The sequence below is a fragment of the Camelus dromedarius genome, chromosome 3 (assembly GCF_036321535.1).
Source record: "Camelus dromedarius isolate mCamDro1 chromosome 3, mCamDro1.pat, whole genome shotgun sequence".
NCBI lineage: Eukaryota > Metazoa > Chordata > Mammalia > Artiodactyla > Camelidae > Camelus > Camelus dromedarius.
Window position 1 is genome coordinate 89,494,144 of NC_087438.1, and position 26,102 is coordinate 89,520,245.

At 43.3% G+C, this 26,102-nt stretch overlaps 1 protein-coding gene across 1 annotated transcript; it reads left to right on the forward strand.

The window, feature by feature from the left end:
• Positions 1 to 6,507: 6,507 nt before the first annotated feature.
• On the forward strand, positions 6,508 to 24,974 carry ISOC1 (isochorismatase domain containing 1). The gene is made up of 5 exons (XM_010981074.3): positions 6,508 to 6,886; positions 16,359 to 16,478; positions 16,583 to 16,786; positions 18,603 to 18,719; positions 23,757 to 24,974. Exons 1-5 carry the CDS (start codon positions 6,566 to 6,568, stop codon positions 23,901 to 23,903), a joined length of 909 nt encoding a protein of 302 aa, XP_010979376.3. The 5' UTR covers positions 6,508 to 6,565; the 3' UTR covers positions 23,904 to 24,974.
• Positions 24,975 to 26,102: the final 1,128 nt, after the last annotated feature.

A 26,102-nucleotide genomic window follows, 5' to 3' on the forward strand; every position in this document is an offset into this window, starting at 1 on the left:
TACTTTCCGACATTAAGCACTCTTTCCTGTACTTGTTGGACATTTATTTACCTTTTTTATGAAGCCTTTGTTCACGTCTTTTCTCCCATTTTAGTTGGATTGCCTTTTTATTACTGATCAGTCGGAGTCGTTTATATGTTCAGGTTGTCTACCTGGTAAGACAGTGTCTCTCCAATAGCGGATCCTTTTAATGAGTGTTACCATGCGACATGAAAACTGTCACACTTGGTGCTCATTCCCATATGAACATACTCATGTGTCTCTCTCAGATCTCTTTGTTCCTGATTTTCCAATCTTTTCTCTTCTAGGTTGCTGGCTAGCTTATCAAGCCATTTGCCATTGCCCATGATTCTGTGTATTTTCTAAGCTCAGCTTGGGCAACTTCTCTTTCCATGCAAAGTAGATGACCAGGTCATTGCCCAGTCCGTTGCCTGCTGGGAGGATTTCCCTCATTCCTGTCTTCCAAGGCTTGCACCAGAATATTAAGCTAATCCATTTGTGAACCAAGCTCAAACCTTTTATCCCCCATTGGCTAGAGATAATGGATTCCCTGTGTGACCTGAGGGACAGGCACCGGGGGAACAGAAGTGGGTGATGTGGGTGTCTAGACTAGCTGCTTAAGTAGCTCATTTGTTCTGTTCGTTCTTGATTGTTCTGGATTCCATATGTACATCTTCCAATTTTCTATGGATTTCTTTTTGGCCTTTTAAAAACCCTTATGTTTTAGTGGATCCAGCAGAAATCAGCTCAGAGTAGGCTGTTCTATCTGCATGGTCACTTAATGTCCTATCAGAATATAAATTTCTGGCACAGGTAATATGGCTTTGTTCCAAGACTGATGGTGTCTGCTTTGTAATTCTTGCATTAGGGCTTGCCATAAATCTCATGGCATCTTTTTGTACCCTTGGTATTTCCAGTACCATAGGATATGTCAGGTTAGATGGCCTGAGAGGCAGGGCTGCTTGCACCCCTGCTGGGATCTCCTGCAAAGCCATTTCTACTACCCTGGGCCCCACTCAAAGCTGGCAACATTTCATGTCACATAGAATGAGTCTTGGCATTATTCTCAGTTGCAGAATAAGCTGTCTCTGTAATATAAAGAGGTCTCCCAGGCCCTGTGTTTCCTCTTCGTGGTGGAAAGTATAAGTGCAAGTAGCAATAATTTGTCCCGGACTTTGAAGGGGGTGTCTCGGAAGGCACTAGGACACTAGACCCTAAAATCTTACCAATGTGGTCGGTCCTTGAAACTTCTTAGAGCTTCTCTTTCTCTCTGGAGCTCTTTTGTCTTACTAAGACCTTCAACAAATAGTTACTTTTTGCTTCTCTTGTCCAATTAGCATGATGTTATCAGTCTGGTGGATGGTGTCATGTTCTCAGGTGTTCAGCCACTTTGTCTCCTCAGAGGAGACATAACTAACATAACTTTGGATTGAGAATGTAACTATATGGCCCATGGAGGAGCTGCCCTAGGAGCACTGTGTCTGGCCCGGCTCCCATAAGCTTTAGCAGGATGTTAAATCGTGTGTGCTAGTAGTTTCTTAATTGATAAACTTACACTCCACATCCTTGGTCATGCACCCTCATCTCCAGGGCCATGCACAGTCTCTCAGCCCCTGCTGGTATGTGCTGGTTAGATTCTGAAACCCCTTTGAGATATTGTCCCTTTCCTTCCTTATCAGGCCCAGTACAGCTATGGCTTGGTTTCGCTGTTACTTAAGTCTGTGTATGGGCTTTGATACTGAGGGAAGGTGGGCGGAAAATCCGGGGAAAGTTCGTGTCTTGCTGAGGAAAAGCCTCTGCACTGTCTTCAAAATACAGGAGAAAGCTAGTCCTTAAGAAATCTGAGGACTCATGATTTTTGGTGTTATCAATCCCATTCCGTGTGTCATGGTTCCATCTCTCAACCAGGGCCCTGACCTTGGTGTAGAAAATACACATTGTTGAAGAGTTTAATGTTCTTTGGAGCTCTGCTGCTCTTAATATTAAGTCCTAGTCCTGGTCCTCAACATTCTCTGTGTTCTCACTGCAGGAATTGAGCCTCCTCCAATGCTACCAAAAAGGCATTCTGGCTTTCACACTTAGCTACTAATTGTCAATTATCTTTTTATCTTTTTCTAGAGCATCAGTAAAGATTTGCAATTGTCACCTAACTCCTTTATCTTTATAATTATGAATTCCCACCATATTTTTCAAATGATTGACAGAACTAAGGCATTTCTTTCCACTGGTGTATGATCCAAGTTCACCACTGGTGAAGTTTGCACGATTGCCAGGGACTCTCTGTGCTCTACTTTCCAGAAGTAGTGAGGTATTCATTACTAGCCTGACAGCTTGCAAATCCCATCCACACTGACTTTCTTAGATCATTCCTGGCACCAAAGGTCACAGGTTGGTTTCCTTGAAGGCAAACTCTGAGATAAATATTAGCATGCTGGGGACTTAAGAAGTGCTATATCATTTCTTCAAGTGTGCTTTCTGCCTCACTATGTCTTGATCCTCCTTTTTGAACTCCAGTTACTCATACATTAGACCACTTGATATTGTCCTACAAGTCTCTAAGTCTATCTTCATTCTTTGAAAAATTCTTTGTGTTCTTCCCATTGCATAAATTCTATTAATCTTTTTTTTGTAAATTTACTAATCATTTCTTCTGTAACCTATAATCTGATGCTTAGACTATCTAGTGAATTTTTCCCAAATATTGTACTTTTCAGTGTTAAAACTTACATGTTTTTTGTCATTTTCATCTCTCTGCTGATATGCAGCAATCTCTGCTCATATTCTCTGTTCACTGATATAAATGTCCTTTATACCTTTAAATATACTTATATAATAACTGCTTTAAAGCTCTTTTGTCTTAATTCCAATATCTGCATTTTCTTGAGGTCTGTCTCTATATACTGGAGAATTTTCAACAGAGGAGTGATATACTCTGAAATAATGTTTTTAAAGTGCTATCCTGATTGCCATGTGGTAAATGGACCCAAGGGGTACAGAAATCAGTGAATAGGCACAGTTTATGAGGACAGTGCTATGGTCAGATGAGGAACTGTGGGTTCTGTCCAGCAGAAGTCCCACCAAGACGAGATGAATTACTCGAGACTCTGTTAAAAGTCAAGAGAGCAAGAGGGAGTCGGAGACCAACTCCTCGAACCTCTCAAACACTCTAATATTTATTGTGTACAATCAAAGAAAGGATCACAAACAATTGTGTCATGGAATGCAGGAGCTTAAGGAAAAACAGGATCGGGTATAGATCATAAAATCCACGATGAGTACAAAGACTTAATTTATCTTCAGGGCAGTCATGGAGGGAGGGGAACAAGGTACATTCTTCAGATATAAGAAGCTGATTACAAAACAGACCACCAGACCAGCCAGTTCCTTGTCTTGGGGGGTTATAGACTATCTAAACAGCAGAAAGCATGCGCAGCGTTTATAGCTGAGGGCATGGGTCGTTGCTTTGCAATGAGCGGAGTAAACCCTGAACTATGGACCTATGCTTAAAACAAGCCGTGTCCTGCGTTTATAGCAAGGGACACACAATGGCTTTGCCACTGCGGAAGCAGCCCTAAGCTAGAACCTCAACTATGCAAGCAAAGCATTGTCTCTGCTTTTTACGGCAAGAAGACAGGCGTGCAGATGCACAGGTGCCTGCTAGCAAAGCACATCTGTTTCTCTTAAAGGTCACAAGTGGCTGGGGTCTATTACAATTTATTAATCCAATCATGGGCTCCTACAAGGAACCATGGCAGTTTGGTCTTCCGTGGTGGCACTGGTATGGATGAGATGGTTTGGATTCTGACCATCAGGTCTTATTGATAGATTGGAGGGGGAGACAAAGAGGAAAAAAGGATAAGCTCATGGTTATTGTAGTTAGAAACTAAAATGGAGTTGCCACTTGCTTACATGTTAACACAGACGGAGAATGTGTGGGGAGGATGCAAAACCAAATTAAATGTGAGAAATCTGTTAGATATCCAAGTAGAGATACCGAATAGGCACTTATGTATGAGTCTGGCATTCAGGAGTGAGGTCTCGCATGACCTAAGTTTGGAAGTCAAAGGTCTAGGGGTGGTATTTAAAGCCATGGATCTTGAAAAAGAGGTGAGAGCTAAGCCCTGGTGTACGCAAATGTTTAGAAGTCCGGGAAATGAGAAGTCAGAAAAGAACCTGAAAATGAAGGAGAAAAAGAAATAAAAGAGAATGGTTTTCAAGAGATAAAGTTAAGAATATGATTCAACATGAAAGAAGTGATGAGCCTGTCAAATGTTGCTGCTAATTAGGGGAGTAAGAAATAAGCCTTTGTTGTATTAATCCACTGAGATTTTGAAGTTTGTTTCTGCAGTGCATTAACATATTCATCAATACTAAATAAACTAACTTCTTGAATTGCTTGGAATTTAAAGTCTGAAAGTAAGTGCTTAACTTTGATTAGTAAATCTCCTGAGAGTCCTATATGAGATCACTTCGGGCATTTTATTTGTAATGATTTTGTCAGGATATGTTCTACTTGTTAGAATACCTGCTTATGAATTCTTATTCACTGACTGTAACGACATGTATAAAACTTAATACTCTAATAACTTGATTAATAATAGTCTAAAAAGAAGATTAATTCATTAGAGAAAATGTGCACCCATGGCCCTTTTCTAGCATATTGATGCACTGCTTGACACACTTGGTACTCAATAAAGGTGAATGTGCCCATCAAAGACCTATTTTATTATTGCTATATGATGTGCTATTACCACAGAGACAGCACTATTAAATGGCCAAAGGCCAATCTCAGGTAGTACAATGGATACGGAAATTGATTTCTTTACTGAAAGTCGGAAACCTACTTAAAAAATCTGAGAGTGGATTAAGTGTGTTGACTCAAGGCCAACAGGAAAGACTGCCAATGGCAGAGGTATTTGTTGAGGGGGCCTGAGGTCCAGACCAGTTTCCTATCTCCAACCTGCTCTGTCCCAGAAGGGAGAGAGGGGAGAAGGCACACTTTTGTAATTAGTCCACTTAGAATAGGTACTTTTTGTAATCAGCCCAGAGGAAGTACCTTTTTCTTATCAGCACAGATTTGAACATCATAAAGAAGACTTCGCAATGGAGTGATATCTGCAAAAATAACATTCGGTCTCATGGGTTCAGACTACAGTCCTCCCCCACCCACTGCCACCTTCAGCTCTTTAAAATTTTTTTGAAAAAATTTTTTTCAATTTAAATTTTTTAAAGTGACGTATAGTGGATTTAGTTTTAAGTGGGATCAGAGTATGATGAGAAGCCAGAAAACAGACTATTTTCAGTAGCTTGGGTTAAAGTGAGCAATAAAGGGCAAAGGGTGGTCTTAGCATTACTTTAAAGCAGTGATTCTCAACTGGGGGCAGATTTGTTCCCTGAGGGATATCTGGTAATGGCTGGACGCGTTTTTGTTATTGCCACGATTAGGGCAGTACGGGGTGATACTGGCATCTAGTTAAGCAGAGGCTAGGGATGCTGTTAAACAGCCTACAAATAAGCAAGACGGGCCCCTTGAAAAAGTAGTATCCATTCCAAATGTCAGCAATGCCAAATGAGAAACCCTTCCTTTTTTTTTTTCCTAAAAAGAGAAAACCCCTAATATCTAAAATCTAATTCTGTTTAGATTCATCAGCCTCCTTCCCAGGACCTGACATTTAAGGAAACTTTGTTCAAAATGGATACTTTTCTAATTCAAGCTAATTATAGCACCTTACAGTGCTAATAACTCAGAAAATTATTTTATTTGAAGGTGATTGCTTTTACTCGCTTAAACACAGTAACCTCGGTTTGAATATAAAGTCCTGCTTTTTAGTCTTAAACCCCTTTATATTTTGCAATTCCCACTCCAAGTTCTCCCGGAAACTGGGTTGAGATAAAGAGAGACTAAGATCTCAACTCCACGACTATGTTCCATCGGACTGGAAAAAAACGGAAATACCGCGTCCTGGATGGCCCTCCTAAGGAAGCATTGACTCCCGCCGCTCTTACGGTGTCTCTCAGCCTATCCTATTGGTTTTAAGATTAATGCTGCCATCCTCAAGGACTGCATGCCCCTGGACGAGGCCAACAGGTAACGCGTCCCAGCAGATTCAGCCGGGCAGCCCCCTTTCCCCAAGCACAACCCCACAGTCCCGGAGAACAGCACTCGACGGTGGGCGGACCGGGGTGGAAGGCGGGCCACAGTCCACCTCTGAGGACCCGAGCACCTCAGGCAGGTAGAGGGCACGCAAGGAGGCAAGGCTCCCCGCGACCCCGCCGAGTCGCGGCGGGAGGGGCCGCGCGCCACCGGAAGGCTGGAAGGGGCGGTCCGGGCGGCGGGCGCAGGCGCTCGCCCGCGCGCCGGGGCCCCAGCACCCGGCCCTCCCCGGCGGTCCGCCCTCCGCCGGGGCTGGGGGAGGGCGCGCCAGCCGCGGCCGCCAGGACCCGCCCCCTCGCCTCCCCGAGCGGGCGGCGGGCGGCGGGCGGCGGGCGGCGCGGGGAGGCGGGGCCGCGGCGGCCGGCCGTGTCTGCGCCTCGCGGCCTCGGAGCTGGCAGACGCTCCGGGAACATGGCGGCGGCGGAGCCGGCGGTGCCGGCGCTCCCCGGCGGCGGCGGCGGCGGCAGCGGCGGCGGCGCGGGGGCGCCGTCGGGCACCGTCCCGGTGCTCTTCTGCTTCTCGGTCTTCGCGCGGCCCTCGGCTGTGCCGCATGGCGCGGGCTACGAGCTGCTCATCCAGAAGTTCCTCAGCTTGTACGGCGACCAGATCGACATGCACCGCAAATTCGTGGTGCAGCTCTTCGCGGAGGAGTGGGGCCAGTACGTGGACCTGCCCAAGGGCTTCGCGGTGAGCGAGCGCTGCAAGGTGCGCCTCGTGCCGCTGCAGATCCAGGTGGGTCTCGCGGGAGGGCCGTGCGCCCCACCGCTGCTCCCGGTCCCGGTGCGTCCCCGTCCCCGCCGCGCTCCTCAGGTGCCCCGCGGCGGCGGGCCCTGCGCGCCCCGCCGGCTTGGAAGGGCCGCGTCGCTGTCGCCAGCCTCGGGGACGGCCGAGCGAAGGTGCCTGTCCGAAGGTGACGGTCACCGGCTGTCCTCGGCCGAGAACGGGGCGTGGGCCTCCCTGCTCGTGGCGGCGCGCGCGAACGCCCCCACGTGTGTGGTCCTCAGCCGCCCGCATCCGCTTTGTGTGCCAGGAGCGAGCCCCAGCCTCCTGCGTAACCGAAGGGCTGTGCGGTGTAGCTGTGTTTTTAATTTGGGATGATGCAGAACTGGGGAAAAGAGATTGTGGGGAGCGTTGGCCTTAGGGTTTGTTCCCCGATTTGTGTTTACCACTTGCGGAAGCGCAAACTTTAGGTGTCAGATCCATCCTCCCTTCTCCTCCCCAGCTTTCGGCTCTTTGATCGTGAGCCTTTCCTAACCGTGAGTCAAGTAAGAATTTGTTTAGCCTCTTCCTAGTAACTGCTGAATCTGTTGATTACATATACATCTCTTACGTTGCAAAAGTCATTTGACTCAGGACTGCAGTACCTTCTTAAATACCCAACTTTGGCCCGACCATTGTTTCCTGGTCGTGCAGGCTGAAAAAGTTGTTATACCTGAGGATTATTTTATACCTTTAAAATTTTTTTAAAAAGGCATTCTCTTACACTACGCAGATCTGCTTCCCGTGTTCTTTTTACGCTCAGAGGATTCCCTGGAGAATTTTATGTATTTGAAAAGCAAGAACAAAAGGTATATTTTAGGTACTACACCATAACGTTTTTTTTCTTTTCTTTTTTTTTTTTAGAGAAACCGATAAGCCGTTTCTTTGGAAGACCAAACTGAAATGTGGGTCTCGGGCTTAGAAAACATGTTAGTATTTTAGTGTCATCTTCTGAGGATTATTCTCTAGTTTGCTTGTTTTTTTTTTCAGTCGTAGTTGGCCACGGAATTGGTTTTGTTTATCACCCCAGCACCCAGGCCAGAAGCTTCCAAAGTAGGTACTTTAACCTGGATAAAGTTCTTTTGTTCGGAGGACGAAGGCTGGGGATTCCACGGTCAACCCTTGGAGTCAGATGGTGTCTGATACCGTAGAAGTTGCCCTGTTGTCGGGAGAATTGTGGTTTATAGGTGTTTACTACTCCCCATTTTTATGTCTTTCGGAGCTTTCATGGCTGACACCTCTCTGCAGCCTTCCCTGTCAGTCTGTTTAGATTATTGCTGCCAAAATATGGAAGAAGTTGGATGCACATTTTACAAATCCATTAATAAAGGCGAGGATCCAATTGCTAACTGAAGAGGTCTGGAGCTTTACTGAGGATGCAGGCTTCTTTGTGATGCATTTCCTGTAGTGGTTGGGAGGGTGGGTGGGCTGTTACCTAGTAAGATGTTATGCCAAACTGTCACCCCTTCAAAGCCAAGTCTTTAAGGCCTTTTTTCCCCCAAGATAGAATTTTTTGTTTGGAAAAATTAAAGGTCTGTGTAACAACTCTTTTTAATCAGACGTTTTAGAAATTAATAATGTATATGTATATACCTGAAATGTCTTGTACGTTCTCAGAAGACATTACATAATTCAAGTAACATGTAACTTTTGAAATATTTTGCTTGGCATAGAAGATAAAATGTAGTTAATTTCTTGTGATGATGTTTGAAGTAATAATTATAATAAGAGCACTCCTCTGATCCATCCTTTAAAAAAATCTTATCTTCTTTCACTAAATAGTCCAAGAATCCTTAAGTAACTGTTATATGATACTTTATATATTATAAAGTATTTAAAAATATTTTTCTTTTATATTATTTTAGTGTCACAATAGTTTGACTTCTTCAGTTAGATGCCTCCCCCAGCTTAAAAATAGATAATGTGGAAAGGTATACACACACACACACACACACACACATACATATCCCCATACCTATTCTGATGTCTTGTTTATATGAGAAGATATGTGTGTGTATGTGTATGTATGCTCTCAGAAGAGAAAGGAGGAGATTTCTTTTCATGACCATTTTACTATATTTTTGGAACCCAGCTGTATAATGCTAGAGGCATGGACGTTTTATGACTAGACCAGAACATAGAGTTCGTTCCACAAACATTTGAGTGGCAGCTGTAAGTACCTGGCACAGAGGATGTAAACATGGATAAGACCCAAGTCTTGTTCATTACCTAATAATCTAACTCTTTATTCTGCAGAAGAGCAGAACATGGAGGAAATTGTCTGAGGTGCTGCGGTGATAGTGATAGAGCTAGCGGGGCACGCGAAGGTTCTCTCCTGCGCTGACCATGTAGAATTCGTGTTCTCATTCCATGCTCAATGAAAATACCAAGCAGAATGCAAAACAAACCACAGACTTGAGCTTGTAACATCGTTTGTTCTGACGCTGTTCATTGTTTCTTTGGAACAGATGCCTGTCACTTAGGAAGACTCGAAGTGGCCGTCAGTGAGGCCATGCTCTGGGGACGACAGGCCCCTTCTCCCAGAGGCAGGGATAAAAACCATAAGTTTGGTCACATGCCGTCCACGGCTTCAGTAATGTTACTTGTTACTTCTCCAAAAGTAGGCCTTAGAGCGTTGGTGGCCCTGCTCACATACCTATATTCTAGAATGTTCTTAATTTACATTGGGACTTGAGTTTGCTGCCATGCTCGTTCTGACCGCTGTTGCTATTCACTGTAAAACACTGTCCGTGCTGGTGATTGGTTAGCAGCCCTGTGGGGTCTGATCTTTAAGACCCCACTGCCAGTGTTAGGCTGTGGTAACGTTGTAGTGTCTTCTCTTCTGCAATATTCTGTCAGTAGCTGCGTGTCTGCTGACGGCTCAGGTAGCTGAGGACAGTTCACGTTTCAGGCACGGCTTATGTGTCTTCTGCTTTGTCACAGTGCTTGAGGTCTGAGGAGTTTTGAGACTCAGGGGAAGAAATGTAAATGAGAGGATTATACAGTGGGAATTTAGATCGTTTTGATGACTTACAAGTGTGACTTTCTCAAAAGGTATTTCCCAAGTTATAACTAATGGAAAATTCAACTCTGGAATCTCATGTAAATTTGGTGTCACACCACCAGGTATTTTTCTAGCTTGTCACCAGGGAAGACAGAGCCCAAGTAGAGGAGAAAGAAGTGGATGTGGTAAGAATGACACTCCGGAGAGGATTTTACTTGAGTGTGGAGTGGGGGGGGGGGTGCTCTGGCAGCTTTGTGTGGGCAGAAGGTAAGGGCTTCCCTGGGAAGGTTACTTTGACCTTTCCCTGAGATGGTTAATTGGGAAGGGGTTCTGTTCCAGCTTTCACTTTCTTGGAGGTTTATTACTACCACTATTATTTTAAACAGAGTCATGGACATTTTATAGCTACAAGAGACACCGGAGTTTGTGATGGGAAGGGAGACAAGGCAGGGTTTGGAAAGAGGAGGGAGAGGAATGGTTTCCCCTTGGGCTTGCTTGTTGCAAGGTGGTGATTTGATTATAGGACCTTTCCCCAGGGAGCAGGTTCATGAGCTGACGCTTAGAAGCTCTGGAGTAGAGAAGCAGGCCAGACCTGCCTTGGGAGGCAGGCAGTGTCAGAGCAGCTGGTTCCTGAGGGTTTCATGTTGTCTCCTCCTGACTTTTTAAAAATTAAACATTCCAAATTACCGCCCAGAGCATGGTACACTTTTTGCCCCTTGTGGATACAAAAGAGGCTACTGTAAATAAGCTATGTTCGAGAGTGGGAGCTGTGATCTGTGGTTGGAATTTTTTTTTTTCTTTCGTTTAGTTAGCCAAGGGAAATCCAGTGTCCATTCAGATGTCACTGTGTTCCTGGGATCTTGCCAGTGTCACCTTCACCTCAGCCTGCCGTGCAATCTAAAGAGGTCCCCAGTCCTCAGCACCAAAATGGGTGGAGATAGCTGGCCTCCCTTGGCCCGTTAGAAAGCTCATACTTTAACTGCTAAGCTTGTAATATTAATGCTTGTGACATGAGTGCTTACAGTAGGTGAGTATGTTGTAAAATAAGAGTGAAATAAATATTCTCTTGCAGCCTGGATTAAGAAGCTCCAGACCTATTTAGTCAGGAACAGATCATGTAATTGTAAGTGTTTCGGTGATATTTGGAAATCCACTTTATGAATCATTTCTTAAGTCTACAGACTATGTTAATATAACAGGTTAGGGAATATCCGTATTTCTATTTAGATATTGGCTTCTTAAGGGATCTTAGCTGTAAATGGTATTGTAACCTCATTATAGAAACCTGTGCTGAAGTTCAGAGTGTACTGTATGTTTCCTAGAGGAGGCATCGCACAGTGGTTATTGATTGATTACATGAAGCGGATTTAATCTTTGAAACAGCCCTATGAGGTAGATACTGTTTCTGTTGCTTTGTTACAGATTCAGGAACTGCTGTTTGGAGATGTTAATGATTTGCTTCATCTCATGTAATTGAAGTGAGTGGCATTGAGATTTGGACTCAGATTCCTGTGCCCAGGGGCTGTGCTGGGTAGGCTCCCTTGTAACCTAGGAGAGTCCTATCACGGAACTCTGTGTTAAGGGAGTCAGTATCGGAACAAGGCCTTACTGGTCACACTTCCTTGGGTCCGCTTCTCAGTGAAGTAACGATACCTTGTGTCGCCTTCTGGAGCCTCTCCCAGGCAGATTGCACCTCTGTTGTGACTGTGACAGACCACCAAATTTCTGAAAACATCACATTTACGACTCCAAACTTTGTTCCTCAAGGTACACGGTATACTCACTGTGGTCCTTCGCTTGGGTGTTGCTGCAACAGAGTGCCACAGACAGAGTGGCTTATACAACAGAAACTTACTTCTCGCAGTTCTGGAGGCTGGAGATCGCCTTTGGCTCCTTCTGAGGGCTGTGAGGGAGAGTCGTTCCACGGCCCTCTCCTGGCCGCTGGGGTCTGCCGACCATCTCTGGTGTCGCTTGGCTTGTAGACACACCATTCTCCTCTCTGCTTTCATGTTCACAGGGCCTTCTCTGTGTCCAAATTTCCCCCCTTTTCAAGGACGCCGGTCATGCTGGATTAGGCACCCACTCTACTCCAGTATGACCTCATCTTAACTAAGTATGTTTTCAGTGACTGTTGCCAAATAAGGCCACTTTCCGAGGCGGTTAGGGATTTAACATGAATTTTGGAGCACACAGCTCAACATGCAGCACTCACCATGCATTACTGGCATGCAGAGAACAGGACCAGCGTACCGTGTCTCACTGAGCGAGGCCGGCCACCCTGTCCGCGCCTGTCCTGAGTAACTGGGGACCAAGCAGGGGAGGGGCAGGTTCCCTGCAGATGGAGCAGCCGTGGTCAGAAAATGGTCAGGGCGCGTGTGGTGGTGAAGGACGGGAAGTACTGTAAATACTGGTGATGGTAATAATGGGACTTGGGGGTGAAAAGTCTTCTGAATATGAAATCTAAGGTCAAATCCCAGCTACGACAGTTCTAAAGAAAGTGGACAAGTGTTTGTATTTGAAACTGGTCTCTTAAATTCTTGCTTGAGGAAGCCATTGGCTGTGATCAGCTTTTTGTATTGAAATATGGACACTGAAATCTGTATTTTTATGTATATGGAGGAGGGATATGTATATAGGTAGATACATACATGTATGAAGGTGCACGTATATACATATTTATTTTTACACGTGGTTTCTTCGTACTTCTTGAATGTGTGTTGACCTGTAATTGCTCTACTTGCTTGTGACGGCATTTGGTCAAGTCCATTTTTAATTTGCTGTCTTGCAGTTGCAGCACGCCTGAGGATGAGCAGCACTTTTAGTTATCTGCAAGGCTTTGGTTTAAGACAAATTTCTGAGTCACATTAAGAAGTCCCTGAATTATGGAGTCGGTATATAATTTAACAACAGCTATTGAAATTTATGTGGATTTTGGGTGTATGGGGGGGGTTGGTTGGACATGATTAGAGTTTTTCAGTGGGTTTTTTGTTTGTTTGTTTTGTTTTTCTTCTGTTTTTTGGTAGCCTCAAATCCTCCTTTCTGTCCTGTAAAATACAAAGGTTATTTATGAAGTAGCATCTTTTCCCTCAACTACCACGGCATAGGGAGACCATTTTTTTAAAATAAGCTTTTCATTTTAGAATAGTGTTAGATTTACAGCAAAGTTGCACAGACAGTATAGAGACTTCCTGTGTACCTGTACCTGGCTCCCCTCTTGCTAACGTCTTAAGTCACTGTGGCTCACTTTGTCACTGCATTCCCATTAGCTGAGCTCCACACTCAGTCAGATTTCACTAGCTTTTCCCCAGTGCCCTTTTTCTGTTCCAGGGTCCCATTCAGGATGCAGATTACCTTTAGTTGTCATGTCTCCTTAGACTCTTCTGGGCTATGACAGTTCGTCAGAGTCTCATTGTTTTTGATGACCTTGACAGTTTTGAGAAGTACTGATTAGATATTTTGGTGGAATGGACCTCAAGTTTTGGTTTTTCTGATGTCTTCCTCATGCTTAGGCTGGGGTTGTGGCATTTTGAGGGGAAGATGGTGAAGGTCATTCTCATCACGGTCAAGGCTACATTCTACCCACAGGACTTCTTTGATTACCTTAATCTTGATCACCTGCATAAAGTAGGCAGGTTTTTTTTCACTGTACGGTTACCCTCCGCCCTGTACTCTGCTCTGAGGAAGCAGGCCATCTTCCAGGGGATGTCATCTCCTGAAGAGAAGACTTTCTAGGCATTTGTGATTTGCTAAATTATAACCAGTCATCTCTGCATTTAAAAAAAAAAAGCTTCACCCCTTTAGCTGTATGGTTTCTTTCTTTCTTTAACTGAAGCCTTACTCATGATGAGTTCCTGGGTTAGAAAGGCTTCGCAGGGTGGTGAGGATTTCAGGGCTGCGTTTTCTGACTCCTCGGTCTGTCTAATATGACATCACACATCTGGTGTGGTCCCCTGCCCAGAACAGATACCTCACAGCTGAAATGAGGTGTAGGGAAGCACCAGGTAACGGGAACCCCAGGAAACCCCAGCTCTGAATAATCTAGGATTTCTGGGTAGATAAGGCCTTATTCCTTTAAACATCTCAATGTTGAATATCTTGATCATTTTATATGGTCATCCTGAAATACTACATAGCTTCATGTTTTTGTAATGAGTGTGATAAGGTGACGTTGTCTGAGTTTATGACCTGCAGACAGCTTTGTTACTCCTTCATCGGAGTCGGGACTGTCGTTGACTTTTGATCTGCTCGTATTGTATTCTTATTCTCTTCTCCGTCAGCTGTCGTTTCTTGCTGCTGTCAGTTTGCCTCTCCAGCAGTTTCCTTTCTGATTTGCTCTTTGTAACCTTCTGTGAATTTAGAGCCCAGACAACCAAACTTGCTAGTCCTGTGTACACAGAGTTATCAGAACAGCGGAGATGAGATCTGAGCGTGGGGAGCTCAGCAGGTGGAAATGTGAGTGTGCTGGTTATGGTGCGACTGCCCAGAGTTTAGTTTTGCTTCCTTGCTGGTTTTCCCCTGGGGCAGAACGGCAAGATTGCCAAGTTGCATCACAGTTGTTTGAAAAGGGGCAGTTGTAGGTAAACTGCTTTTCACAGCGTGCCCTGAACACATTCTAGGTGACTACGGACCCATGGGCCAAATGCATAAAAACAATACATATAGATTTTGAGCCAGGATTTAATGTTTACTGAGAATTTAAGATACATAGTCATAAGTAGTGATTGGTTTTCAACATAGTTCCTGAAGTGCTTATGTATACATCATACTTACTGCTTTTGAAAGTGACCATATGGAAGCATAATACTTGTATTAAAATTTTAAGTAACGTAGCAACCGAAGGTGGAATACATAATTTAAGATGCTTGAATATTTATTTTAAACATACTTTGTTGGCAGTGTAGGAAAACCCTCTCCATAGTGTTAGGATTACAGATGGCACTCCCATTCTGACGAGACTGTGGTGTTGGACTGCATGTGGTTAATCAGCGCACGTTTGTAGAGGAGATTAAGGTGCCAGAGTCCTTCAGACCAGGACAAAGATAAATAAAGGGCAGACTAACTGGAACAGTCATGTTGTTAAAAGATTCCTTTTAATGTTTCAGTGAATTCCCATTCTAATTGTTTCTTGAGAGGATGCCTTGTGCAGAGGTACTAAGGCAGAGTCTAGGGCCGGGCTGGTGGTCAAGGCACCACCATGGAATCAGGACTCAGATTCCTCTGGAAAATTATGAGTAGTTATTTTCTGTGGGTGGTTTTAGAGAGAACAAAACAAATTAGAGGGGAGGTTAAAGGGGTGGCTATTAAGAGTAGTGGTGTAGGTTCATTCAGAATCAGACCGCATCCTGATGGAACTTCCTCTAGTTTGAGAAGGGAGAAAGAAAAGCACTATGGAGTTTGAAGAACCCAGTGAGATTAAATTCTTGTATTTAACAGTGATTTTCACTTTTTGGTAGATCCTTATTGGGCCCAAGTTGTTAGAATAGACTAACTCCAGCAATTTATGTGAAGCTTGGATCTAATTCCCAGCTCTCCTTGACTTAATTCGTTGACTTTCCCAATTGTGATAAATACGTGTAAGAATGCAGATTCAGCCTTATGTCTGTCCATTTCACAGTGGTGATGTGCTTGGCATCATTTTATTGCATTTCTTTGAACTCTAAGAAGTTATTCTTGAGAATAAGAGCTTAATATTTCTGTGTTGATGATAGCATTAATTCTGGATTTGTTTCTGTTTTTTAAATTTCATGTTTTGGACAGTAGGAATTCTAGATTTGTTTCTGTTTTTCTAGTCACTGCTACAGATTATTTTAAATTTTACTGTTTGTACTTGTGAGCAATGCCATCATCAAAGTTAGGTTTTTACTATTTCAACATTTTTTTCTGAATTATAAAAGTAATACATACTTTTAAACAATATTTGGGAAATGTTTTTAAATAGCATCTGAAAAATAAGAGAAAGGTATTATGAAAAAATATTACAGCATCCCTAACTGTATAACCACTTGTTACTATTTTCCTATATTTGCTCCTACTTTTTTTGTCTTATTTTTACATAACCGATACATTATTAAACTGTGTTCTGTTTTTAAAATTAACATAGATTATCAGCATTTCTTAGATGATACAAATTCTTTGAAAACATGTATATTATTTAAATTGGCAAAAATGTTTGTCAGTGAATGTGTTAAAATTTGTGAAATCATTTTTTGTATTGCGGGCTCTTGGTTTATTTCTAATTTTCACCATTAAAAGCAATTCAGTGAATGTCTTTGGGGATAATTGTTTTCCTGTTATTCATATCATTTCTTTTGAATAATAGTTGTAGCTATTGACTTAATGGGTCAAACAGTAGAAATGTTTTTCTCTCTTTACTGACCTCTGCTGAAAATAAATGTCACTGTATAACGAGTGCTAAATCATTCTTTTTTCTTTTTTCCTCAGCTCACTACCCTGGGAAATCTTACACCTTCAAGCACTGTGTTTTTCTGCTGTGATATGCAGGAAAGGTTCAGACCAGCCATTAAGTATTTTGGAGATATTATTAGTGTGGGACAGAGATTGGTATGCTTGTTTGTTTATTTTTTTCCAATTTGCATGATATAGTTTCATACACATACATATGTATATTGCTAATTATCTTTGTGGGGTTTTTTTTCCCCCCACAGTTGCAGGGGGCCCGGATTTTAGGAATTCCAGTTATTGTAACAGAACAGTACCCTAAAGGTCTTGGAAGCACTGTTCAAGAAATTGATTTAACAGGTGTAAAACTGGTACTTCCAAAGACCAAGTTTTCAATGGTATTGCCAGAAGTGGAAGCAGCATTAGCAGAGATTCCTGGAGTCAGGAGTGTTGTGTTGTTTGGAGTAGAAGTAAGTACCTCTTGCTATGTTTTGCACACAATATTGTTTGTAGAAAACTTGTTATTTCCAGAATGTAATTTCGTATGCAGATGACCGTGTCAGTAATAATGGTGGGAAATAGCCACCATTTATTAAGTGTTGACTATTTGCATTGCGCTGATCTAAATACTTTATATCAGTTCGTCAAACTCTCACAGCAATCCTCTGAGCTAGATACTTTTGGTCTCAGCATGTTATAGATTAGCAAACTAAAACCCAGATGCTATATATGTCTTCCCCAAGGTCATATGGCTAGCTCAGGAAAGGAGCTGCATGCGGACCTGATTGATTCTTGTGCCTCTACTTTGAACCACTATACTTTTGGAACTCATTTTCTTTCACTGAAGGCATTGTGTTCATGTAGGATTTCACCTTGGTCATATTTTTGTAGAAAAACCTTAGAAGTCATGTAGTTCATTGTCATTCACGTTTGAATCATGTACATATTTTTTTTAAAGGAAAAAAATACTCGTGGATTCCTAATGCTGATTGAAGTGATTTTTGTTTGGTTTATTTTTTTGCACATGTATAAATAGAGTATAAGTATTTAATCATAGCTTTTAAATAGCCTTTGAACTAAAATTTGTAAATTGTGAAAAAAACTAAAAACAATGAAATCCAAGTAGTAATGTTAATTTAAGATACCTATGATGTTTTGATAGTAGGTTTTAGTTTTCTTTTTTTTTCCAATTTTTTAAATCATTTTTTTCCCTTCCAGTTTGATTGAGCTGTCATTGACATACACTGTATACTTTTTGGGGGGAGGCACTGGGGATTGAACCCAGGACCTTGTGCTTGGTAGGCACTCTACCACTGAGCTATATCCTCCCCACCGATGGTAGGTTTTATAGTAGTAAGTTTTACTAGGAGAAAGACATAGCCTCAAGTTTAAATGTATGTAAAATATTTCTGTATTTTGACTTAAATAATGACAATATAAAGGAAGCTCGTTTGCATAAATATGCCATGCCAAGTGCTGTTGCTGACTTTTGTGCTTTTCTTGCTTGTTCATCATTATTAGACCTCATGCCTAATCACTGTCATCTTTAGCAGTCCTTCACTGCTAATTTTAATGAGTTGTCAGTTGATAATTCTCCATAGTTCTCTGGCCATGTGAAGATAAGGTTGGCATCGTGGCATTATTAAAATCTGCTTTCGTTGGTTGTATAATCCACTTATCGTTGGAACATGTTTTTGCTCTTTATTCTCTGCTAATGAATTGTTTCAAGGTAGTACTTACAGAGATGGAATCTGTATAATGCGTTTGCTGGTGATGTGTACTGGGTATTTTTTGCCTGTGTTACAGGTTATTTTTAACCTGTCCTACCTTCAGTACTGGGTGCCTTGTAACGACTCAGTTCCCCCACCACTGTCTCTGCCTGCAGTACTACAGACTCATCCTTTGTGCTAGGCACTCGGTGTGAATACAAAAATAAACTCAACTGCGAGTGGCACCCAGACCAGGTGGGAGCAGTCGGCCGTATGAAGGTCCTCCAGATGACACAGATGAAAATCTTTTAAAAAAATCCTCTCAGGGCTCTAAGACTGCGCTCAAGGTTCCCAGTTCAAAGAGCACTGATGTAATCCAGTTCCTGACTTTGGAGAGGAACCCAGGGCCAGAGATGCCGTTTATGCTCGACATCACTAGTGAGTTAGAGGCGAGACCAGATGTCGGACAAGGTCATCAGACCTGTAGTGCCCTTCCTGCTTTTCCATGTTATTGCACATTTGGCAGATATTTTTAGTTTACCACATTATTACATACGATCTTTCGCTTTCCTTCTAGACTCACGTGTGCATCCAACAAACAGCTCTGGAGCTAGTTGGCCGAGGGATTGAGGTTCATATTGTTGCTGATGCCACGTCATCGAGAAGCATGATGGACAGGATGTTTGCTCTTGAGGTAATTGTCCTGCTGTAAAAGAAATCATTTACCACGTTCTCCAGATAAATGTGAAGGGTATTGAATATGTAGCAGCAGTGAAAGATGTACCTCTTAAATTTCAGCTTGGTCTGACAATTTCAGACTCACTGGTTGCAGAGTCTCTACTCTGCACTGACCGACCTCTGGGGTCTCACCACTGTATCCTGTTTTATATCTTCTCTGTCTTTGCAACCAGATTTCTAGTGATGCCAAACGCTCCTTTACATCTTTTGTCATAACTTTGCTATAGTTTTACACATGGACTAAGAGGTATTCCAGTAAGCTTAACCTGAACTATTTAGAGATTTGCAAATTAAAAACGGTCTAGTTAGGCTTAACTCAGCCAAGATCTAGCCAAAACCTAAGGCGTGGTGGGCCTAGGCCTAGTTCAGCCTTAACGTTCGTCCTCTTCAGACTTGCATTTCTGGGACTAGGAGGTGAGTCACTGACTGTGGGCACCGCACATGCGGTGTTCCCTGACTGCCTGGGCTGGAGTGTCAAGACGGACCCTGGAGTCAGGGGGTTGTGATTTTCATCCACTTTGCGTAACGGTAGTCTTCCTTAAACATCTCCTACTCCAAAACTGTTGAAACACAAACTACCACGTCATCCTTTGAAACCTCCCCTCCATGTGATGGATCTCTCTCTTTCATGTTTCGTTCTAATTCTAATTCTATAATCGTTTTAGAGTAATGTAGGTCTGGATTGAATTGCTGGGTTTTCAACTGGTGAATGAACATGGAAATTATAGATTTTTTTGGAGACCTCCAGTGTTCCATGCACAAGCTGACCTATTAGCCACTTTCTCGATAGCATTGCTGTCATCTCTTTAGCCTAAAATGTTCCTGGGGTGGGGAGTTGGGCAAATAAGAAAGAGAGGAAAGAAAGAAGGTGAAGTCAATGGGCAGGGCCGACGCAGAAGCAGGTGGGCAGCTGGCAGCAGCAGTAGTTTTAAGGCCCTGGTTGCACATCCCTTCTCTTATTCCTGAAGAAGTGAGTCCTATTTTGGGACTGTAGGTGGAGATGGTTTTATTTCTTTTGCTCAGCTATTTTCAAGTTTATTTGAACTGTTGGGTCCTCTGGTTAGTTAGGTACGAAGTGTTGCTTCTTCCCATGTAAGCAAAGCTCTTCCGGCTATCCTTACAGTCATGAGCTATCAGCCTCCATTTTTCAAATCTCTTTGGTAATCTTGGTTTAAACACTGCCACTGTCAGATCCATGTCACCTCGGCAAGCAGCGCTTTTCCTGTGAGTGACCTTTATGGTATTGCTGAGGCCCTGTGTTTCCAAGGAAATGAAAAGCCAAAAATGTACAAAACCAAAAATCTTTGCTTGTGAAGAGATTTCAAGAACTTCTGTGCTGCATTCATTTAAGTTTTTTAGCCATGTCCTTATGCCATTTACTACAGAAATTTTTGATTGTTGGCAGTTCTGTCTTCTAACAAAACTCAGAATAAAAAGTCAGTCATTTACCCTCTGAACCTTATTCTTTTAGAGGTAGCCTGTCATCTCACCAACTAGGAGTCCAGACCAGGCAGGGATAACAGGGGTTTCAGTACAGGTTCTGGCATTTTGTAAATTTGTGTCCTTAGATAGATTATCTAATGTCTGTGCCTCAGATTTCTCATTGGTGATGTGAAATAAAATACATATTTTACGGTAAGACAAGAAAAATTTAAACATGAAAATGTTTTCGCTGCCCATTGGCCTCCTCTCTCCCTCCGCTGTGCACTGTGTCTGCATAAAGCTTCCACCAGACCTCCCCTGTCGGCAGCCACACCTGCTCAGCCATAGAGCAACATTCTCCTACCGTCAACCAGACAGCTCCTTAGAAGATAGCATTCCTTCGTGATCTTTAAGGGGCCACAGTATCACTTAGATCTGGATTGTGTAACCTGTCAATGATACATCATTTAATCAACAGCCCTCTGTCTCAAAAAACTTACATAACTGTGCTTTGACTTCTAATAGGTGAAGCTATTCCCAGAGCTTTCCGTGGGGCTGCACTTGGGTTATAATCCTCAGTTTGGCTCGAATAAAATTTTCCATTTCTTTCTTCTATCAACTGATTACTTTTTCATCAGCCGTGAAATAGAAATAATAATAGTCACTACGTGGGAGGATTTTTGTGAGGATTAAATGAAATAATGTCGATAACACTTAGTGCAGTGACATACACGGTAAGCACTCAGCTATTAGCCGTTGGCTTTTATTTCACTGTAGCTCTGATTTGTTGCTGTCTTCATGAGGTTTGTCTGGTTAGACAGGTCTGCGCATCTGTTAGCTTCCAAGGCCCAGAAGGGATGAGTCCTGAGAAGTTGTGAGGAGGGAAGGAAAGAATATGGTCTGGGGTGGATGGGGAAGAGCCTGCAGCAGCCGGCATCGCCTGGGGTTAAAGTGCAGAGGTGGAGAGGGAGGAGGAACCAGGTCGGGTGGTGATGGCGGAGATGTGCCACGTGTCGGGTTTCTCCTCTCAGCCTTCATTTGCTCTGGAGGCGTTTCAGTTAGTCCCTAAATCCTTGGGAGAAATGTGAAGGCTTTTCTTTTATTCTGTGACTGTGAAAGTGGAGTAGCAGCCCGCCAGCTCCCCTCTCCCCATCCCTGCAGACACGCCCACGTTGGATAACTCCTGACACCCCGCCCCACCCCCACTGCAGTGCCTGTTACACTGAGGACGTTCGTAGCTGCCAAAGTCAGAGACGTCTCTGCCAGGATCTGCGGTGTGTGCTTTCTTCCACAGGACTTTTTGAGCACCTACGCTCTGCCAGGCATTCTTCTTGCAACGTACAACTGCAGAGTAAATGTGAAGTAAAATAGAATGAAAGCCTGTCGATGTCCTTGTCCTTCTGGGGAGTTGGGTTTAGGCTTTTTGCCCCTGCCCTCCCTGAGGCTGTCATGGCTTTGTGCTCTTGCATTTTCAGGTTTGTGGGTCAGAGTAACCTTTCTTTCCCTTGGCCTAGTTGGACTGGTTTTGCAAGCGTAAGGGAGGAACTCGGGAAGCCTACTGAGCCATGAACCCATTAGCATTAAACAGCTGGAGTTTTAATGGGCCCTTTTGAAGCCGGGAAGTAAAGTGAGCTTGGTGCCTGCGCTGCAGGTGTCCCCTAGCTCAGGGTGGCGGGCGGGGGCCTGCTGGGGTCCAGAAAGGGGCCCGCTGTTCCCTTCCTGCTCAGGTACCCTCTCAGCCTGGGGCTTGGCAGGCGCCGAGGGAAGGTCTGTGAGCCCGATGTGGAAGCTCTGCATTCTTAGCAAAGGCGTGAACCGCACCTTCCCCCCCGACGCAGCTTCTTGGCTTGCTGAGTTTTGAATTCAGTCAGTATTGGCCATATCTGAGTCTGGAGCGAAGTCATTCTGTGCAGGTTTCAGTTTACTGAGGCGCGTTTCTGTGCCTCGAGCATCCCAGCTTGCGCCTTCCGGGCTGTAGGGGCTCAGCCTCCCCGAGGACTGTTGGCTCAGGCTGGACCCAGCTCTGGTCAGCAGAGCACTGTGGAAAGCTGGCTGTCGTATTTCTTCCTCAGTCCTGGGAGTGGTTTTCTGTCCTTCCTGCCTCTCCAGGGAACTAGAAAGATTACTGAGAACTGACCTTGTGAGCACTGTGGAGTGTATAAAGCACTGTCACAGACATGTGATTCAGGCTCGCGCTGAATCACTGGCAGCCCGTTGAGTCAACAGGGAGCAGTGAGGCCGGCAGGGCAGCCGGCTGGTGAAGGGCTTGCGTGACTGGACATCCACCCAGCTAAGCTCCAGCTGGTCTGACATTTATTCCCCACCCCTCCGTCTGAACCAGGCACACAGTCCTTTGAGATTCCTCAGGGTTTTGATACGATAGTCAGGAGTTGACTGAAAAGCAAGGAGGAGGAAATTGGTCTCCAGAAGGCTCTGTCCCAGCGTACAGGACACTAGCAGCCCTGCTTCCTCTTTCCGGTGTCACTTTCTGCTTGTTTTTTTCATTTCTCAAGACTTCTGGTCAGCTGCTCTGCACACTCCTGTACGGGCGGTTGGAGGCCAAGCTTGCTTTCTGATGAGTAGGCTGTGGCTCAGACTCCCTTCCACTCATAAAAAGGAGGGGTCTGCCAGGGGGAGGGTTGGGCCTGCGGACCCACAGCCACCTGAAGGGTTTACTCTCACTGCGACGGATGCCCTGGCTTTTCCGGTGACTCTTTCTTCATGACGGGCCTGCTCTGGGTCTTTTCCTCCGACTTGCACAGGACTTGTCTCACCACCTCATCTTCAACGGCTCTTCCACTGGGTGCTCCTTGAGACAACAGTTGGCCTGTTTTTTTCCCGAGGGTTTCTGTTAATAAGTACATGCAGAAAATGAGTCTCTGCCCTAGAATCTCTTCTCCTCCCCCCCACCCCCGCTTTTCTCCGCTTTCTCTTCTTTGCCCTCCGCCCTCCCTTTTTCCTCTTCCTCCCTCCTCTGCACTCACCCCCGCCAAGATTTCTGTCCTTAGCTGTATTATGATTACTCAGGAGCAATTTAGCAAGGACATTCTTTGACTTGTCAGTGAAACTCTCTGCAGCCTTAAATTTTATATTCTTGTTTAGTGATTCTAAACTGATGGTGGCAACGGTGGTGGTTCCATTATCAGCCGGGGGGCCGTTCTTAAACCTCACATGAGGCTCCTCTAGTGCCCGCATTTCTCACTTGTGGGACGGCATGCACATTTTATGTCAGATATTTGGAGACAGAAAAAAAAGAAATGAAGAATCATTGTACAGTCCTTAGCTTTGTTTTCACGTCTGTCCCTGGCACATAGAAGTCATAATATTGGCTCCCTGTTTTCTTTTACTTGTTTCTAGTCCTTACTGCTAAGACTGAGAATTATCATGATGGGTTTGTGGCTTGGCTAGTTTGAGATCTCTGCTCATCCCTGAATTTGATGGTGTGGCTGAAGACCATGGTTTTGACAGAGGACACTAACTCTTGTCTCCTGGCATGCTTTTTGCTGTTTTAATACAATGTTCTTTCTCATGGGTATTTCCTGATTTGTCTTTATCCTTTTTTTTTTTTAAGCGTCTTGCTCGAACTGGGATCATAGTGACCACAAGTGAGGCTGTTCTGCTGCAGCTGGTGGCTGACAAAGACCATCCAAAATTCAAGGAGATTCAGAATCTGATTAAGGCGAGTGCTCCAGAGTCGGGGCTGCTTTCCAAAGTGTAAGATGTTTGAAGGACCGGTATGCTCCTCACCATCAGGGGACAGGGCTGTAAGCTCTTGTCTCCACTAGAATTAAAACGTTAAATTAAAAATTGGCTCCTTTTTTGCGCCTCTTAGTAAAACTTAACCGTTAGACCATTTGGGTACCAGCATTTAGTTACAAACGTCAAAGGCTTCAGGTGCTGCTTGTCTTCTTTTTATGTTCATGTGCTTTTATTTATTAAAACAGTTATAATGGAGGTGCCTGTTTTGTCTAAACCATATACAGTGATCATACTTTCAAAAGTGCACATTCTTGTGAAGTTTTCTTAACTTGTGCATAGTGGAGACAAAGATCTACCAGTACTGGTTTGACTTTCGTATTATTGTAAGATTATATGTTATAATTTAATGTGGATTCAGTGCTTTTACTTTACAGGTTGATTGAAATAGGATTATTATATGAGAAGTTAAAAGCAGGGCTCTGGATCGTGTTACCCCTTCCCTCACAATGCAGTCAACTTATTCACTGAGTAAGTTGCCTTGATTTAACCAGATGAAGTTATGTTGAATAATTATATAATTTCTTACTTATGCTAATTTTCTTATTCTGGTCACCATCACTGATTTTCTATTAATGTTCTCTTTTTTAGCTGAATCTTTTACCTAGAAAGATTTGTTGGGCCATTGCTCGTTTTAATTTTGCTGTTTTAACAGATGGGATGAATTGCAGTGTCATATAATTGGTGGAGGGCTGTTTTAAGATCTTTGAAATATTCCTTTAGCTGAATACCTTTACAGTTATCTTGAATACGTCTTCTGATACGCACAAGATTTATGAAAAGATAAAGGCTGGATAAAATGTAGTTTTAAGAAACCCATATTCTTGTCTGATATTTTTTCCACCTACCCTCCAATTGTTAATGCAAAAAGCCTCAGTATGATTTGGTAGCATTCATTTTGTAGTCATTACTGCCCTTCAATAAATTTATTTTCATTAAATACTTATAATAGGGTTTTAAAACTTCTTTTTAAACATTATGTGAAATATGGAACATGGCTGTCTTTTATATTAAAGTAATTAAAGAAAATGTATCATGTGGATGAATTTATTTCGCCCCCCACGTCATGGCTCTTTGAAGACTGTTCTAGGGATGCTGCTATTGGTTGAAAGGCATAAACTTTTTGACATTTGTAGTCTTGCAACTCATGAGAATTTTCAAAGACAGAAGGAGGCAAATGGATTGTGCTGAAGGATCTTCTTCATTTAAGAGCAGTAGAAATGTGTATTTTGTCAGTGGTAACAACCAACCAAGCGTTCTTCTTATCAGTATATTTAAATATTTTTTTCCAGCTGACTTGTGTGTCAAAAAAAGAAGAATCAGAGATTTTTCAAGTTTTTAATATGTTTAACCTAGTGTTTCTCAGTTTCTAATATGAATGCAGGTCACCTGGGGTTCTTGTTAATTTGCTGACTTGATTCAATTGGTGTGGGTTCTGTGCCTGATATTTCTCATTTCCAAAAGAAAGGCAGTTTCCACCAGGGCTAGCTGCTTGGAAGGGATGATATCTTGAGTAGCAAGGATTTAACTAACATCACCTGTTTTCCTCCATGGTGCCCAGGCCCTTCGTTTACACAGCTGAAAGAATTCAGTGACCTTGAATCAGTTTCTTACAGCTACCGTAACAAATTACCATGAACACTGTGGTTTAAAACATCACAAGTTTATTATCTTGCAGTTCAGTAAGTTGCAAATCTGAAATGGGTCTCACTGGGCTAAGATCTGTCTTTCCCACTAGATTCTAAGTTCCTAGAGGGTAGGACCTGTGCATTTATTCTATATTCACTCTGGAAACTGATTTTGAGAACCTACGAAGTTCTAAACATTGTACTGTGTGCTGAGTATAGAAAGATGCCCCTAGGAGGCTTAGAGTCTGGTACAAAATCAGATATATCGTGACCTCTCAGTAAATGTGAATTGAATTATGTCAAAGGTTCAGGAATGTCAGTACAACATTAAAGTTCAGAGAAGTATACTTGTGAAGTCTGCCTTCTCCCCTTTTTTTGCAGATCATGCAAAACAAGGTGACAAGGTCTTTATTATTATAGGAAACCTGAATTGATTTTAATACATTATGCTTTGAATTTGGAAGTGCCTATAATTTTGTAGGATAACAAAATTCTTTTTAACTGATGGGAATAAGGACCTTGAGGACGTAAGC